Source organism: Clupea harengus, chromosome 25 (assembly GCF_900700415.2).
Source record: "Clupea harengus chromosome 25, Ch_v2.0.2, whole genome shotgun sequence".
Taxonomy (NCBI): domain Eukaryota; kingdom Metazoa; phylum Chordata; class Actinopteri; order Clupeiformes; family Clupeidae; genus Clupea; species Clupea harengus.
The window spans coordinates 1,768,750-1,784,351 of NC_045176.1; the positions used below are offsets into that span (position 1 = coordinate 1,768,750).

At 45.8% G+C, this 15,602-nt stretch overlaps 2 protein-coding genes and 1 long non-coding RNA gene across 3 annotated transcripts; 1 reads left to right on the plus strand and 2 right to left on the minus strand.

Moving 5' to 3' along the window:
* Positions 1-491: 491 nt before the first annotated feature.
* Positions 492-4,397, plus strand: LOC116219473 (zinc finger protein interacting with ribonucleoprotein K-like). The gene is made up of 4 exons (XM_031562753.2): positions 492-1,046; positions 1,753-1,905; positions 2,077-2,354; positions 3,280-4,397. The coding sequence occupies exons 1-4, from the start codon at positions 686-688 to the stop codon at positions 4,306-4,308; spliced, it is 1,821 nt and encodes a 606-aa protein (XP_031418613.1). The 5' UTR covers positions 492-685; the 3' UTR covers positions 4,309-4,397.
* Positions 4,398-8,083: 3,686 nt separating this feature from the next.
* On the minus strand, positions 8,084-10,936 carry LOC105903823 (zinc finger protein 184-like). The gene is made up of 2 exons (XM_012831621.3): positions 10,780-10,936; positions 8,084-10,257 (listed from the first exon to the last, which is right to left on the minus strand). The coding sequence occupies exon 2, from the start codon at positions 10,210-10,212 to the stop codon at positions 8,944-8,946; it is 1,269 nt and encodes a 422-aa protein (XP_012687075.2). The 5' UTR covers positions 10,213-10,257; positions 10,780-10,936; the 3' UTR covers positions 8,084-8,943.
* Positions 10,937-11,696: 760 nt separating this feature from the next.
* On the minus strand, positions 11,697-13,381 carry LOC116219660. The gene is made up of 3 exons (XR_004163270.1): positions 13,199-13,381; positions 12,773-12,860; positions 11,697-11,893 (listed from the first exon to the last, which is right to left on the minus strand). It is a non-coding gene; the product is annotated as an uncharacterized LOC116219660 (long non-coding RNA).
* Between the last annotated feature and the right edge of the window lie 2,221 nt (positions 13,382-15,602).

The following is a 15,602-nucleotide window of genomic DNA, read 5'->3' on the forward strand; positions in this document are numbered from 1 at the left end:
ACTGTTCGCCAAAACCTCCAGACACAAAAACAGTTTCTTCCCCCTCGCCGTCTCACTACTGAATAACCCACTGTAGCATATATATTTATATTTATATATTTATCCCTGCACTTCTCGCACTCTCCACTTCTTCTTTACACTACTGTTGTGCAACATTTCACAGCTACTGTATATAGCCATTCCGCCTTGTACATACTTTCTTAAACTCCTTAGTCCATTGCACTGTTGCACTGTTTGTTTGTTTGTATTGTATTGTATTGTGTTGTATATTTTGTGTAAGCACACTGAGAGTCACTTTACCAAGTCAAATTCCTTGTTTGTGCAAACTTACTTGGCCAATAAAACCTGATTCTGATTCTGATTAATGAAGGCATAATCCTTTTATCAGCAGATTGTGGTGTGTTTTACTTTTTCTTAATACAATATTTGCAATGTTTCCTGTTTAGTCAGTGTTCCTTATATTTAAACAAGAACATTTTTTGTAACATCAGTGAGTCGTTTTTAACCCATTTTGATTTAACCATGAAATTAATATTTCTGACAGTTTAAGAAACACGGGGCTAATAAGGGACTTTTATTTTGAAAAATCGGTACCGGAAGTTACTCGAGCTCATTTGACTATCGTTGCTCACTGAAAGCTGCTAGTTGTCGGGTGCTGGCCAGACAGAAACAAACAAACAGCGTGATGGACAACCCAAGAGGCAACACGCATTTCTGGACAGATGAACAGACGCGATTAATGCTCAATCAACTGAAGGAGATGAACATCCTAAAGTTCATGGATGGGAGGAAGACCAGAAATGGCGAATTATTTAAAAAAGTGGCACTGAAGATGGTGGAAGCCGGCTTTCCCAGGACCCATGAACAGGTCAGGATTCGCTGGAAGAATCTGAAGAAGGCGTACTTCCAGGCTAAACGGGACAATGGAACAAGTGGCCGTGGTTTCCCGTTCTACGATGTCCTTGATGAACTTCTTGGGAGCCGACCTCTGTCCCTAGTCGAGCACAACGGCGTAGATTCGGGTGTTCAGTTGCCAACTACCATGGGTAAGTTCATTTCAGTTGCATCACACTAAAACAAGTGCTAGATACCACATGCTAGCTGACCCATAGTGTTTGTGAGACGTGTTAGCAGTGCTAAATATGTGTTGAAACATGTGTACCTTCCCATAACTTGCGAGGAATTAAACCGACGATGAAAACAAGGTACAATCATAAAACGTAAGTCGTTCTCTAAAGCTAACCTGGGTGCCGCTTGTCAGCTGGTCCATTGTCTGAGCTAGTGTTGAAACCTGTAGTAGACCTTCCCCCTAACTTGCAAGGAATTAGACCGACGGTGAAAACAAATTACAATCAGAAAAAATAAGGCTAACCTGGGTCCCACTTGCTAACCCTAACTTTCGAAACTAACATGGGTGCCACTTGGTAGCTGGCCCGTTGTCTTTGAGGAACGTGTTAGCAGTGCTAAATGTGTTGAAACACGTGTACCTTCCCCTAACTTGCGGAATTAAACCGACGATGGTACAATCATAAAATGGTACAATCATAAAAGGTACAATCATAAAATGTAAACAACCCCAAAGCTAACATGGATGCCACATGCTAGCTGTCCCGTTGTTTGAGCAAATGTGTGTTAACGTGTAGTTGACCCTCCCCCTAACTTGCAAGGAATTCAATTTAGGATGAAAGCTAGTTACAAACGTAATAAAGTGTACTTTGATCATGAACGTTTTGTGCTGTTACCATCTTATAGATACTACAATGGACCCGGAAGAGACCGAGACCACGCTACTCGGAGCCTCACCTGGAGCCTCGCCTGGATCCTCCTCAGTTAGGTCGACTCCAGCTTGCACTCCACTGCCTTCAAGTGCTCCACTGTCTACTGCAATTACAGCCGATCTACCTGGTAAGTTCTGCAATATTATAACTGCATCAACATATGGGCATCACAAAGAATCTTCATGCGATGCATCCACTCATCCTGTGTCGTCTAACAAACAGTTGGTGTCAAGATGGTTACGGCCACATGCCTAATCGGTAGGGATACAACTGACTTTATACCTGCTGTTTCTTTAAGGGACAAGGACCCAGCAGTCAAGGCGAACGAGAGACATTGATGTGCTTCTGAACCAGATGCAAGTCATGAATCAAGAGTGGAAGGAGCACATGAAAAGAAGTGAGGCCCGGGAGGAGCGGTTGATCGCCAGCATCCTCCAGAGAACTGACCGTATGGTTGAGAAGCTGATGCAGAGAATGGATAACATTCAACCTCAACCAAACACATTCTCACCACCACAACATCATCATCATCATCAACCACCGCCATCACCGGCAGAGTGCAACAACATATTGTTGGTTTGTATAAAATTCTCCATGATCCTTCTGCGGCGGCGTCTTATTATCAATCTAACCAATAGCGCCGTTTGCATTCGCAGTACTCCTATTGTCATCATGCACGAAATGTAGAGGGACGTAGCTTCACCTTGCTCTCCGTTTGCCAACTTTCTCTGTTGTTGTTGTTGTTGTTGGTGGTGGTGGTAGTTGTGAAGAGGTCAAGCGGAAATGGCTGTATCACCACTAGTTGTAATGAAAACAGCACCACCTATCGCACCGGGATATGGCATGCTTTCGGCCAATGATTCGATTTATTCACTGCCATATATATTAGGATAATAGCAGTTGCCCCAAAAAATAGCATTGTCCAAATAAAGCTAGATTCGAATTGATACCATCATGTAAACTTAGTGTACTGTTGCTGTACATTCAATTTTATTTATATAGCACCAGAACAATTAAATTGTCTCAACGCGCTTTACAGAGCCTGGGCCCACTGGACCCCCTTAGTGCAAGCACAATAGCAACAGGGGCAAGGAAAAACTCTCTGTTAGTCAGGAAGGAACCTTAAGCAGAACCACGGCACATAAGGGGGGGTGGAGATAGGAATACATGACAGTGGTGTGTGTGTGTGTGTGTGTGTGTGTGTGTGTGTGTGTGTGTGTGTGTGTGCCAAAGACATTGTTTCTGTACATTGATAGTGGTGTGTGTGTGTGTGAGAGCCAAAGATATTGTTGCTGTACATTGTTACTAAGGTGTTGTGACTGTTTGCGTTGAATAATGCAAGAGTATTAAAGGAGAGTATGTATTATTAAATAGTATTAGAGGAGAGTATGTATTATTAAAGTAGAGTATGTATTATTAAAGACTAATGTGTACGTTTTGGAAAACTGTATGCTCCTTCTCTCACTGGCAGATGATTTAAACCACTGTATGTTTCATATAGGCAGCAGAGGAGTCAGTGGAACGGTCATGTGAAGGCATCGACATAGATATGGAGGAGGAACCGAAGTCAAAGAGGAAAAGGAATGGCAGTGACGATGAGTGGGCTCCAAGTATTGAAGGATTCATGCAGACGTCTGACAAGGAGTCTGGTTCAGAGGAGGAGGAGGAGGAGGACCGTCCTTTCATGATGGCGTGGTGCCGTGACTGTGGGGAGGAGTCCAGCACCTGCTGTTCCGAGCAGGACCACCGTCAGCTCTACTGCTGTGTTCAGTGCGGCTACAGGGAAGACCACCAAGGTCCTGCCTGCACAGATGGCCAAGAAACCCAAAACATGGACAATCCCAAAGCCCCCACTGCTAGTTATGATGTTAGTGAGTTGAGCAGCAGCAAAGAACAGGGTTCTGTGAACAGCAGCGCCCAAGGAGTCACCACAACTGAAGGCCAAGAAGACACCAGCAGCAGTGACCAGGACAGTAACACTACTTCCCAACTGGAGTCCTCCAACAGCTGCCACCAAGAGGAAACAGTCTCCAAGGAGACGCATAACATTCCAATGTTTGCCATCTATTTCAGCGACCTGTACAGTCTACAGAGTCATGTGGAGCAGTCCCATGGTTTTAAACGCGAGCTCTGCCCAGACTGTGGGAAATTTCTCATCGGACTGGACAGCAGGTGTTCGCACGTCTGCGATCACAAAATCAAGCCGTTCTCCTGTCTCACCTGCGGCAGGTGCTTCACCAGTCCATCAGGGCTGCACCTGCACTCTCAGGTGCACACCGAGGGCCATGCGCTGCCCTGCCGATACTGCTACAAGACATTCAGGTTTCAGGAAGACAAGCTGGAGCATGAAAAGATCCACTTGGAGGAGAGGCTGAAGTACCGCTGCCCCGACTGCCGCAAGCGATTTGCGGACCGCTACAGTCGGAGCGCTCACCGGAAAACTCACTGGAAACATGGCAGGTTCTTCTGCAAAGTTTGTGACAATGCCGATAACCTCAAGAGACACGAGGTGGTGCATACCTGCCTGTGAGTTGTGCGACCGCTCCTTCAACCAATCAGGGCACCTCAAGTCCCACATGCGCGTCCACACAGGGCAGAAACCCTTCAAGTGCCAGGACTGTGGGCAGTGCTTCAACCACAACGTCAGCCTCAAGAACCACATGCAGCGCCGCCACGGACCTGAAGGTGAGGGGGAGACAGAGGAGATTGGCGACGACTATGATGAATACGTGCTGTTGACACACATGATCGAAATTTGGTCATTATTCCTTTTGAATTTTGTTTTGTGCCCAATTCAAGTTCTGTAAAGTTGTGTTCAGTTTTTTCATGACGAGACATTTGATCCAGGTACTACTGCCTCCACATTGTTTCTGTTTGTCCTGACACATGTGAAGATCCACTACTGGATGAAGCCATGGTAGCACTGCCCAAGTCTCCTCCTGTGTGTGTGTGTGTGTGTGTGTGTGTGTGTGTTCGTGTTCCATTGTTTAAGGCTGTGTTGAGGTTGAGTTGAGGACAACTGTTTCTGTAAGGTGGGTTAGTTAGCAGGTCTATCTCTCTCCTAGTCTCAGCCTTCAGCCTCCCCCACACCCATCTGTACTGCCCCGTCACACACACACACACACACACACCCATCTGTACTGCCCCGTCTCACACACACACACACCTATCTGTACTGCCCCGCCACACACACACGCACACACACACATTTGGGGCGAGGAAGATGAAGAAAGGGGGGTGTACAATGACCGAAAGTGGAACAAAAACTAACTTGATCTCAGGTTTCCATTCTAGTGTCTGGAGGTTAGGGTTGAGGACATAGGACTGAATGGGCTCTGCACTAAAGATGAAGTTATGTTTGTCATGCTGACAAGATTCTTCTCAACTCCTGTTCTAGAAATAAGTATGAGAATTTATAAAGACTTTAGGAACTAAGCATGATAACTTGGTCCTAAGGACTGCCAAGATACTTTTCTCAACTCCTGTTCATGTTTTAGGGACTGTGGCTTGGAATGTCTTTAAGAACTAAGTATGAGAACTTGGTCCTAAGGACATCATTTTAATATTAGTCCAATGGTGAGGGGCTAGTCAGAACTAGGTATTGTTTCCTTAGCTAGGCTGAGGTGGACTGTTGTGAACCCTCAACCTGCTGTTTTGTATCAAGACACCGTTTTCAGTTGACTTTACATTCCTGTTTATGTTCAAAATAAACGAAATATTGTGTCATGGAAGTGTTTGTGTCCTGTTGTGCTGAGATAAATGGGACTTCAGCATTCATTCTCACTTATTCTATTGTAGTTTAAGATAACACTGTCTTTATTCCCAGGTGCAGGTCTTGTAATAGGACAAATAGGAAGCCTCCTCGTGAAGAATAATCTTCCAGTCGCCATCCGAGAAGCAGATAGCCTTTCCATGTTTAAGTCTAGACTTAAAAACATTCTTCTTTAGTGCATCCTATAGTTAGGAATAATGAATGAAGATCAGGCATATGAAATATGGGATAAGGAAGAAAAAGGAAGACAGTTATACAACATTCAAAAGGAGGTAAATTCACAAAAGGAGGAGTTGGCAAGAGGGAACCTTGTTAACACATGCAAGCCTAAATAGTGGTCTTTGCTTAATAAGAAAACAGCGGTCTGGGGCATGTTTTTGCTGTGGGGAAATTGAGACTTAAACACGTTCTTTTAAAATGCAGGGAATATGCAGAAAAAAGGGTGGATTTAGTGGCAACATGTGGGTTGACATTTACTAGCCCACTGAGTTTAGCACCTGGAACACAATCCATGACCAAAGCTGTTTTGACATTTCAAAGAAAGATTGATCTGGCAAATAGAATTGATTTTTTATTTATTTTATTTTCAATAGTCCCAATAGTATTCAAACCTCAATTCAGTGTATGGCGGCAGTGCACTGAGAACGCAAACTGTCGCTTAACTCAGTTCCAGTCGATTTTTTAAGTCTACATTTCTCAATACACATTGTATTACTTACTAGCTGATCTTAACCGATCCCAAATATTGTTAGCTCTATCGCCTAATGTCCATTTCGGCTGAAGTACTGTGACTCTTGAAGGAGCCGACATGTCAGTCCGACATGCTGTAATTGGACTGAGTACATTGCTTTTTTACTCTGCCCGATAGTGGTTTAGTGTGCTCCTGACGGCTTCAGACGCAAATGCGGACGGCAGATGTATTGTTTTGTGTGGCTCGACGCTCATGGGGCTGACATAGTTCATGTCATTGCTCTTTGGCATCAGTAATACCATATTATGCGACAGACGGACACGATACAATACAAGTCCCATTTCTGTAAAGTGACTGTCGTCCTACTACCTATGGAAAAGCCATAGACCGACTGTCATCAGCAATATGAAGCCAGGACGGCGCGTCAAGGTCTCCTTTGGACACCATCTGGTAAGTGACGCTTGTGAGATTTTACTTGTTTTTAATCAATGTAAATTATGAGTGTAAATGATCACAGAAATATCCCAAACAATCAACCACCATATAATTCATTGATAATTATACCTTGCCTCAATGATCCGGATTCTCCAACAAGTCAAGTTACAGGGAAAAATCAGGACTTTTTTCAAATGTTTTTTTTTGGGTCAAAAATGTAAGTACAATGAACAAAATATAAAACAACAACTTACAAGAATTCAATTTAATAATTGCCAGTGAGACAGTTGCTCACAGCTGTTATCTATTAACCAACTCCCCCTGGGTGACCTGGCACGGAGCCTTCCCGTCTCAGAGGTCATGTGATATTCATGAAGGGGTGGGGCTTAAGGGATGACACCCCTTATACTCAGGACAGAAGAATTAAAATGTTACAATGGCTGATAAGAAGATATTTGGTTGAAACAGTGGGGGTGTGAGTGGGGTTTGAGACAGTGTGGGTGGGGTTTGAGACAGTGAGGTATGGGTGGGGTTTGAGACAGTGGAGGTGTGGGTGGGGTTTGAGACAGTGGAGGTGTGGATGGGGTTTGGGACGGTGGAGGTGTGGGTGGGGTTTGAGACAGTCGGGGTGTAGGTGGGGTTTGAGACAGTGAGGTATGGGTGGGGTTTGGGACGGTGGAGGTGTGGGTGGGGTTTGAGACAGTCGGGGTGTGGGTGGGGTTTGAGACAGTGGAGGTGGGGGTGGGGTTTGGGACGGTGAGGTGTGGGTGGGGTTTGAGACAGTGGGGGTGGGGTTTGAGACAGTGGAGGTGTGGGTGGGGTTTGAGACAGTGTGGGTGGGGTTTGAGACAGTGGAGGTGTGGGTGGGGTTTGAGACAGTGTGGGTGGGGTTTGAGACAGTGAGGTATGGGTGGGGTTTGAGACAGTGTGGGTGGGGTTTGAGACAGTGGGGGTGTGGGTGGGGTTTGAGACAGTGGGGGTGGGGTTTGAGACAGTGGGGGTGTGGGTGGGGTTTGGGACAGTGAGGTGTGGGTGCTTTGGTTGGAATCCATTCATAGGTGGTCCAGAGGTGCCGTGCTGTGAATGGAGGGACACCTAGACCTCAAAGGAGCAAAACGTAGCCATGTTTTCTGTACACCCACCGGGGTGTGTTATAACAGCTGTTACATTAATCCATTAGGATAAACCCAGGGACAATGAAAGGAATGAGAACGAGAGCGTGATTTTTAATGTCTATTTCTTCTCCTTACAAAAGTCACAGCTGTTGAGCCCATTACATTTACATTTACATTCAGTCATTTAGCAGACGCTTTTATCCAAAGCGACTTACAACATTTACACTGATGGCACACTGCACATCAGGAGCAATTAGGGGTTCAGTGTCTTGCTCAAGGACACTTCGACAGGGAATCGAAATAGCAACCTTCTGATTACTAAATGACTTCTCTACCTCCTGTACCACTGTTGCCCCGTATGTGGAGCTGATTGTGGCCTTCCACTGCAGCACTGATTCATGACTCCTCCCCCTTCAGTCAGAATACTACTACCCCTCACACAGACAGCAGGCAGTCCACATTCAACCAGTGCTGTTCCCAGACAGAGATGTTAATATACATCCAGTCCACATTCAACCAGTGCTGTTCCCAGACAGAGATGTTAATATACATCCAGTCCACATTCAACCACGGCTGTTCCCAGACAGAGATGTTAATATACATCCAGTCCACATTCAACCACGGCTGTTCCCAGACAGAGATGTTAATATACATCCAGTCCACATGAGACCAGTGCCTTCAATGCTCCTGCAGACAGCCTGACCCAGATCTACTGCAGGGCACCTTTCCTCAGTCTAATCCGCTCATTCACAGGCACAGCGTGGAGAGCCCTGCTCTTCCCCGTTCAGGCACATAGCATTCATTCAGTCCTTATCCACCAGGCCCTGAGTGTGTGGTCATTCAGTCCTTATCAACCAGGCCCTGAGCGTGTGGTCATTCAGTCCTTATCCACCAGGCCCTGAGCGTGTGGTCATTCAGTCCTTATCCACCAGGCCCTGAGCGTGTGGTCATTCAGTCCTTATCCACCAGGCCCTGAGCGTGTGGTCATTCAGTCCTTATCCACCAGGCCCTGAGCGTGTGGTCATTCAGTCCTTATCCACCAGGCCCTGAGCGTGTGGTCATTCAGTCCTTATCCACCAGGCCCTGAGCGTGTGGTCATTCAGTCCTTATCAACCAGGCCCTGAGCGTGTGGTCAAGTCACCCTCCATCTTCCTACCCCTCCTCACCCCACGCCCACTCTTCATCTCTGGGTTTATGTTTGCGCTGCATGTGGTTCTTGAGGCTGACGTTGTGGTTGAAGCACTGCCCACAGTCCTGGCACTTGAAGGGTTTCTCCCCTGTGTGGACGCGCATGTGGGACTTGAGGTGCCCTGATTGGTTGAAGGTGCGGTCACACAGCTCACAGGCGTAGGGCTTCAGGCCCCGGTGGATGGCCATGTGCCGCTCCAGGCTATAGGCCTGTGTGAAGGGACGGTCACAGACCTTGCAAACAAAAGTGTTGAAAACCCGGTGTGTCTTTCTGTGCGCGCTACGACTGTAGCAGTCTGGGAACCGCAGCGGGCAGTGCGTGCAGGAGAACTTCAGTTCCTCGTTCTGATGGATCTTCTCGTGCTCGATTTTCTGTTTCCGGAAAGTGAAGCGCTTGAGGCAGTAGTTGCAGCGCACTATGTTGGGTTTCCCCTTGTGGACCCAGGTCATGTGTTTCAGAAGTCCCTTCTGACTGCGGAATCCTTTCCCGCAGACGAGGCATGAGTTGGGTCTGGCCTTGTGCTCGCAGGTGTGTGGGAGTCCCCCGCTCACCTTGTTCTTCATGGTGATGAACTTGCCACAGTCCGGGCAGGGCTCCCGGAATTGCTTGATGCCGTGACACTGTCGGGCGTGCTTCTGGAAGCTGTCTAGATCACCGAAGCACACAGCCAGCTCCTGGAAGTTCAGTGCCCCATGCTCCTGGTTGCTGCTGCTGCTGGTGGTGGTGGTGGTGGTGTCCTGGTTGCTACTGGTGATGGTGTCCTGGTTGCTGCTGGTGATGGTGTCCTGGTTGCTACTGGTGGTGGTGTCCTGGTTGTTACTGGTGGTGGTGGTGGTGTCCTGGTTGTTACTGGTGGTGTCCTGGTTGTTACTGGTGTTGGACTCTTGGTTCCCGGTGTCCCTCTGGGCACCATCTTTGGTGCCACACTGAAGGCAGCCGTAGATCCGTCTGTGGCGCAGTCCGTAGCAGCTGCGTGTGAAATCTGCATTGCAATTACTGCACCACACCATGGGAGGCTCAAGCTCAGGCTCCTTGCTGGCCTCGGGCTTAGATCCCGCAGCGGAACCCTCACCTCCAGACGGACTCCAAGCCTCCTCAGACTTAATGACCCACTCGTCATCGCTCTCATCCTCTGCCTGCTCATCTTCCTCTTCCTCCTCGACTGGCATACCCTCCCCAGAGGAAGAAGGGTCATCTTTATCCTCTACGCTGGTTTGTCTCTGGCCATCCATGCTGTCGTCTGAGCCATCATATATGACCGTCACAACATCATCCCCCTGCACAGAACCAAAACATGAACTGTCATTATATTTACAAAAAGTACAAAAATAAATTGTTAGTCATAATGCCATAATAAGGTAATAGGTGATTATACAACAATAACATATGTGATGTAATTATAATGTCATAACATTTTGACTAAAAATGCTTATGTTGTTTTCTGGTACACAATACAATTTTGATGCAATATCTAGAGTCGCTTATTAATTAGAATTAATGAATTATAGATAGATTAAATTAGCCTAATGGAATATAGATTAGCTAAAATCAGTGGGGGGTCTGTTGGGCCCTGACCTGTTACAAATACGACAAGTTGGGCCTCGGAGTCGAAAAGGTTGGGAACCCCTGTCATAAATGACCATGTGATACGTAGTGATGAATTCTGTTACTGACTGTAATGACACCTCATCTAAGGCAACCACCTCAGACGACACATACCTACAATATCTATTGAACAAACCAGGTTGTACTTTTTATAATAATGTTTCAGAATAGTGGCGAGAGCCAGGAACACAGACCTCTTCCTCTGCCGATTCCTCATCTGTGTCCCCGAAACACGTGATCACTGTCTCCACAACCTTTGCAGCACAAATTAAAAAAAGACTTTGATTGCTGTTGTTCAAAGATGAAGATGATGTTTACAGGAAGTAAAGCAAGGACAATCTGTGCCTGAAGATATCAGATCAGTTATTTTAACATTTTCATTTAGTCATTTAGCAGACGCTTTTATCCAAAGCGACTTACAAGGATGTATACACATTTTTACATTATACTGATGGCACACTGCACATCAGGAGCAATTAGGGGTTCAGTGTCTTGCTCAAGGACGCTTCGACAGGGAATCGAACTAGCAACCTTCTGATTACTAAACGACTTCTCTACCTCCTGTACCACTGTCGGCTTGTCCATTACAGGCAATTGAAATCAGCCGTTTAGGCGCCAAACAGGAAGTACGTTCATATCTGGGGCAATCTTCCATCAATTGACTTGAAACTTGCTGTCAGAGCAGCCATTCCCTTGACATTATCCCCCCCCCCATCACTGGATTTTGTTTCCATTCTTCACCAAAAGACATCTTGTGTGTGTGTGTGTGTGTGTGTGTGTGTGTGTGTGTGTGTGTGTGTGTGTGTGTGTGTGTTTTCATTCTTATGACATGACATGAAGTGTTGATGACGACTGAACATGATTGGACACCTAAGCAATTATTATATGCTTAAAACGAACAAAATATACCAGCACAAACAAAACGGAAGATATTAAAGAAATGTTGGTGGTATTGTCCTAAGACCTAAAAACACAGCCTTGCGATCAGCCTTGCATATCGCCTCCCTTTTCAGAAAGACAACAACACTCAATCTAATTGTTTTCTAAATGTGAATCCTCAGGCTCGCTGGTCCAGCATGTGCACGTTAGCAGTGGAGCCTCACCTCCTGACTGTCTGCTGGGTCTCTGATGATCTGGTCGGTCGGGTGGCTGACCCAGTTCCTGCTGTAGTGGCACTGCTGACACTTCTGCGTGACGTAGAAGAACCAGCCGTCACGCTCCGTACTGATGCTGCACTCACTGCAGCACGCTAAGCACTTCTGGAACAGCTGTAGCAGGCACTCCAACTTCACGACCACCTCGTCTGCACTAACAAGGAGCACAAAATAAGAGAATCAGAGTCTCACCATCACCGGTGAGATTCAGTGGTTAATTGCATCGAGCACTTGAATACACGCGCACACACACACACAGACACACAGACACAGACACACACACACACAGACACACATCCCCAGAGTCGTAAGGTCCCTAGTCGACAGAGGGCTCTACTGAGATGTAGGAGGACTTTTCACCCGCAGAATCCCCTGAAACAGGCATAGACCTCTGAAGATAAACGTGGAGTACAAAGAGACGACCCATCCTCAGAGGTCAGAAGTTAGCGTGGCAGGGGACCAGGGTGACGACACATCCTCAGAGGTATATTAGCGTTGTAGGGGACCAGGGTGGCATGGGTACTGCCAGGAGCCGGAGCTACCGGAACTGAGGCATGGCAAGTCCAAGAGAGGGTGGGGGCACAATTATGTACATTTAATTCAAACCCATACCCCTCCCCATATCAACGACTGACCTTTCGAATGCCCTGATCATTCCCTCCTGGACACCTCACTCACCTCCCCCAATCAAAACCCTACAATAACTGATTGACATGTTCCAAGACATAAGAGGGAGAAAACACACACACGCGCACACACACACACACACACACACACACACACACACACACACAGTGTCACTCAATCACACACACACACACACACACACACAGTGTCACTCAATCACACACACACACACACACACACACACACGCTGTCACTCAATCACACACACACACACACACACACGCTGTCACTCAATCACACACACACACACACACACACACTGTCACTCAATCACACAAACAGGGAAACAAGAGTCAATATACAGGCTTCAATGCTACAGTGATATAATGCAATAAAACAGAAATACCTTTCCCCATCAGTGCTACTCTCATTCCCCTCAAGGTGGGAGCTTGAGTCCTCGGCACACACTGCACGCCTGGGCCTGGCCTGGGTGCCTGTTAGGTAAACAAGAATAATAACACAATCCACCTTTCAATTGCAGAGGAAATTCTACCGGCAACAGAGACGCACACAACAACTCAATTATACACATCAGATGACTGCACACATGGCACCAGTACAGTAAAGAGTGTGGAAGGCGACGTCATAAGGACTTTGCTATACACATCTCTTCAATCACACACACACGTTTAGCAGAATCAGGGAAATGAATAGAAATAACCACTACAGTCACACACACACACACACACACACACACACATACATACATATACTGAGCAACTGAGAATATCCCACCAACAAATGTAACCAATACAGCGAGGTAGACACTCACCCTTACTTCTCCTGAAGGGCTTCACATTAACTTGTACAGCGGCATGATGCAGACCCACTGGACATGTTTGACACGCAGTTTCTTTCACTCCGGGGTCGCCTTTACATGCAGTCTGACATGCAGCCTCTTTGAAAACACGACTCTGGAAACGAGCGTATGTCGTTTATGAAATAGGCAGAGTAACGGTGTTTTGCATAGCAAGAATGACAGTATTATTGGTAACGTTACAATGACAGCATTATGGCAAACGTCAAAATCAGTGTTCGTTCGCATCACATTATGACAACGTTCACATCCTAGTATGGACATAATAATGAACAAATACTGTTTTCAGCACAAACATTTTGGATAGTTAAAGGACAACAACGTTAGCTAGTTTACTGTTAGTTAGCACTAGCGTCAGCTATGATACGTTCCACAGGTCGCACACTCACTGGGGTAGGAATGGGTAGAAAGTTTGCAGGGTTTGGAACCGCAGAAGGAGTGAGGCGAAGATGGCGGGTTGACACAAACCCCAATTCAACCTCTGTGTAGTTAGAATAGCACTCCCGTGAAAAATGCCGATTGCAAATGTACATAGCAGCGGTGTCCCGATCGAGTGACCGTCCTGCCATCTGCAACCATTTCCTAGCCATATGAGGGTCTGCAGGGAAAGAATGCAGTCCGGTGGTGCTTCTACAGCCGTCAAAAGCACAAGTCCGAACCATTGCTGCAAAATAATTGGAATATAACTACTAGGGAGTTAGCAAAAACAGCGTAAACTCCTGTGAATGACGAGTCACTTTAAGTCACTTTCCCGCGGGAGTTGCAGTTTAACTGGGGCATGTTTTGCTACGGTTTCCGGGTTGAACGATATGTTTCGCCGAAATGGTGTGAATCCATTGATATATAGTCCTGGAGGGATGGAGTACCACCCCTATTCCCTGGACAGCTGGTGCTATGCTAGCTACTTCCATAGGCAGTAAAAGAAGCAACTTCAACCCAGGAAGCAAATAGGAAGGCAGATATCTCATTGGTCGCTGTTGTATACATGGTTGTATGTCGCCAAGATTTTGGAGCGCTTAAGATCCGCTAGTAAGTAATACAATGTGTATTGAGAAATGTAGACTTCTCTACGAAATCGACTGGAACTGAGTGTATGAGTTTGCATTTACAGTGCATTACCGCCATAAACTGAATTGAGGTTTGAATACTATTGGATATATTGAAAAATACAATAAAAAAAATAAGAATAACACAAATTGAATTCTATTTGCACAATCAGCTTTTCTTTGAAATGTCAAAACAGCTTTGGTCATGGATTGTGTCCCAGGTGCTAAACTCAGTGGGCTAGTAAATGTCAACCCACATGTTGCAACTAAAACCTCCCTTTTTTCTGCATATTCCCTGCATTCTAAAAGAACGTGTCTATTTCCCCACAGTTAAAACATGCCCCGGACCGATGTTTTCTTATTAACCTAAGACCATTATTTAGGCTTGCATGTGTTAACAGGGTTCTCCTTTTGAATGTTGTATAACTGTCTTCCTTTTTCTTCCTTATCCCATATTTAATATGCCTGATCTTCAATTATTATTCCTAACTATAGGATGCACTAAAGAGGAATGTTTTTTAAGTCTAGACTTAAACATGGAAAGGGTATCTGCTTCTCGGATGGAGACAGGAAGATTATTCCGCAGGAGAAGGCTTCCTATTTGTCTGAAGACAGTGTTATCTTAAACTACAATAGAATAAGTGAGAATGAATGCTGAAGTCCCCTTTATCTCAGCACAACAGGACACAAACACTTCCATGACACAATATTTAGTTTATTTTGAACATAAACAGGAATGTAAAGTCAACTGAAAACGGTGTCTTGATACAAAACAGCAGGTTGAGGGTTCACAACAATCCACCTCAGCCTAGCTAAGGAAACAATACCTAGTTCTGATTAGCTCCTCACCATTGGACTAATACTAAAATGATGTCCTTAGGACCAAGTTCTCATACTTAGTTCTTAAAGTCTTTATACATTCTCATACTTAGTTCTTAAAGACATTCCAAGCCACAGTCCCTAAAACATGAACAGGAGTTGAGAGAAGTATCTTGGCAGTCCTTAGGACCAAGTTCTCATGCTCAGTTCCTAAAGTCTTTATAAATTCTCATACTTAGTTCTAGAACAGGAGTTGAGAAGAATCTTGTCAGCATGACAAACATAACTTCATCTTTAGTGCAGAGCCCATTCAGTCCTATGTCCTCAACCCTAACCTCCAGACACTAGAATGGAAACCTGAGATCAAGTTCGTTTTTGTTCCACTTTCGGTCATTGTACACCCCCCTTTCTTCATCTTCCTCGCCCCAAATGTGTGTGCGTGCGTGTGTGTGTGTGTGTGTGTGGCGGGGCAGTACAGATGGGTGTGTGTGTGA

What these genes read in the sequence shown, in the direction of transcription:
- LOC116219473 (XM_031562753.2), top strand. Translation starts at nt 686, where the DNA reads ATGGACAACCCAAGAGGCAACACGCATTTCTGGACAGATGAACAGACG. An exon ending in AATTACAGCCGATCTACCTG is followed by an intron (nt 1,906 to 2,076) that starts GTAAGTTCTGCA and finishes TGTTTCTTTAAG; the next exon opens with GGACAAGGACCCAGCAGTCA. An exon ending in AGTGCAACAACATATTGTTG is followed by an intron (nt 2,355 to 3,279) that starts GTTTGTATAAAA and finishes TGTTTCATATAG; the next exon opens with GCAGCAGAGGAGTCAGTGGA.
- LOC105903823 (XM_012831621.3), bottom strand. Translation starts at nt 10,212, where the DNA reads ATGGATGGCCAGAGACAAACCAGCGTAGAGGATAAAGATGACCCTTCT.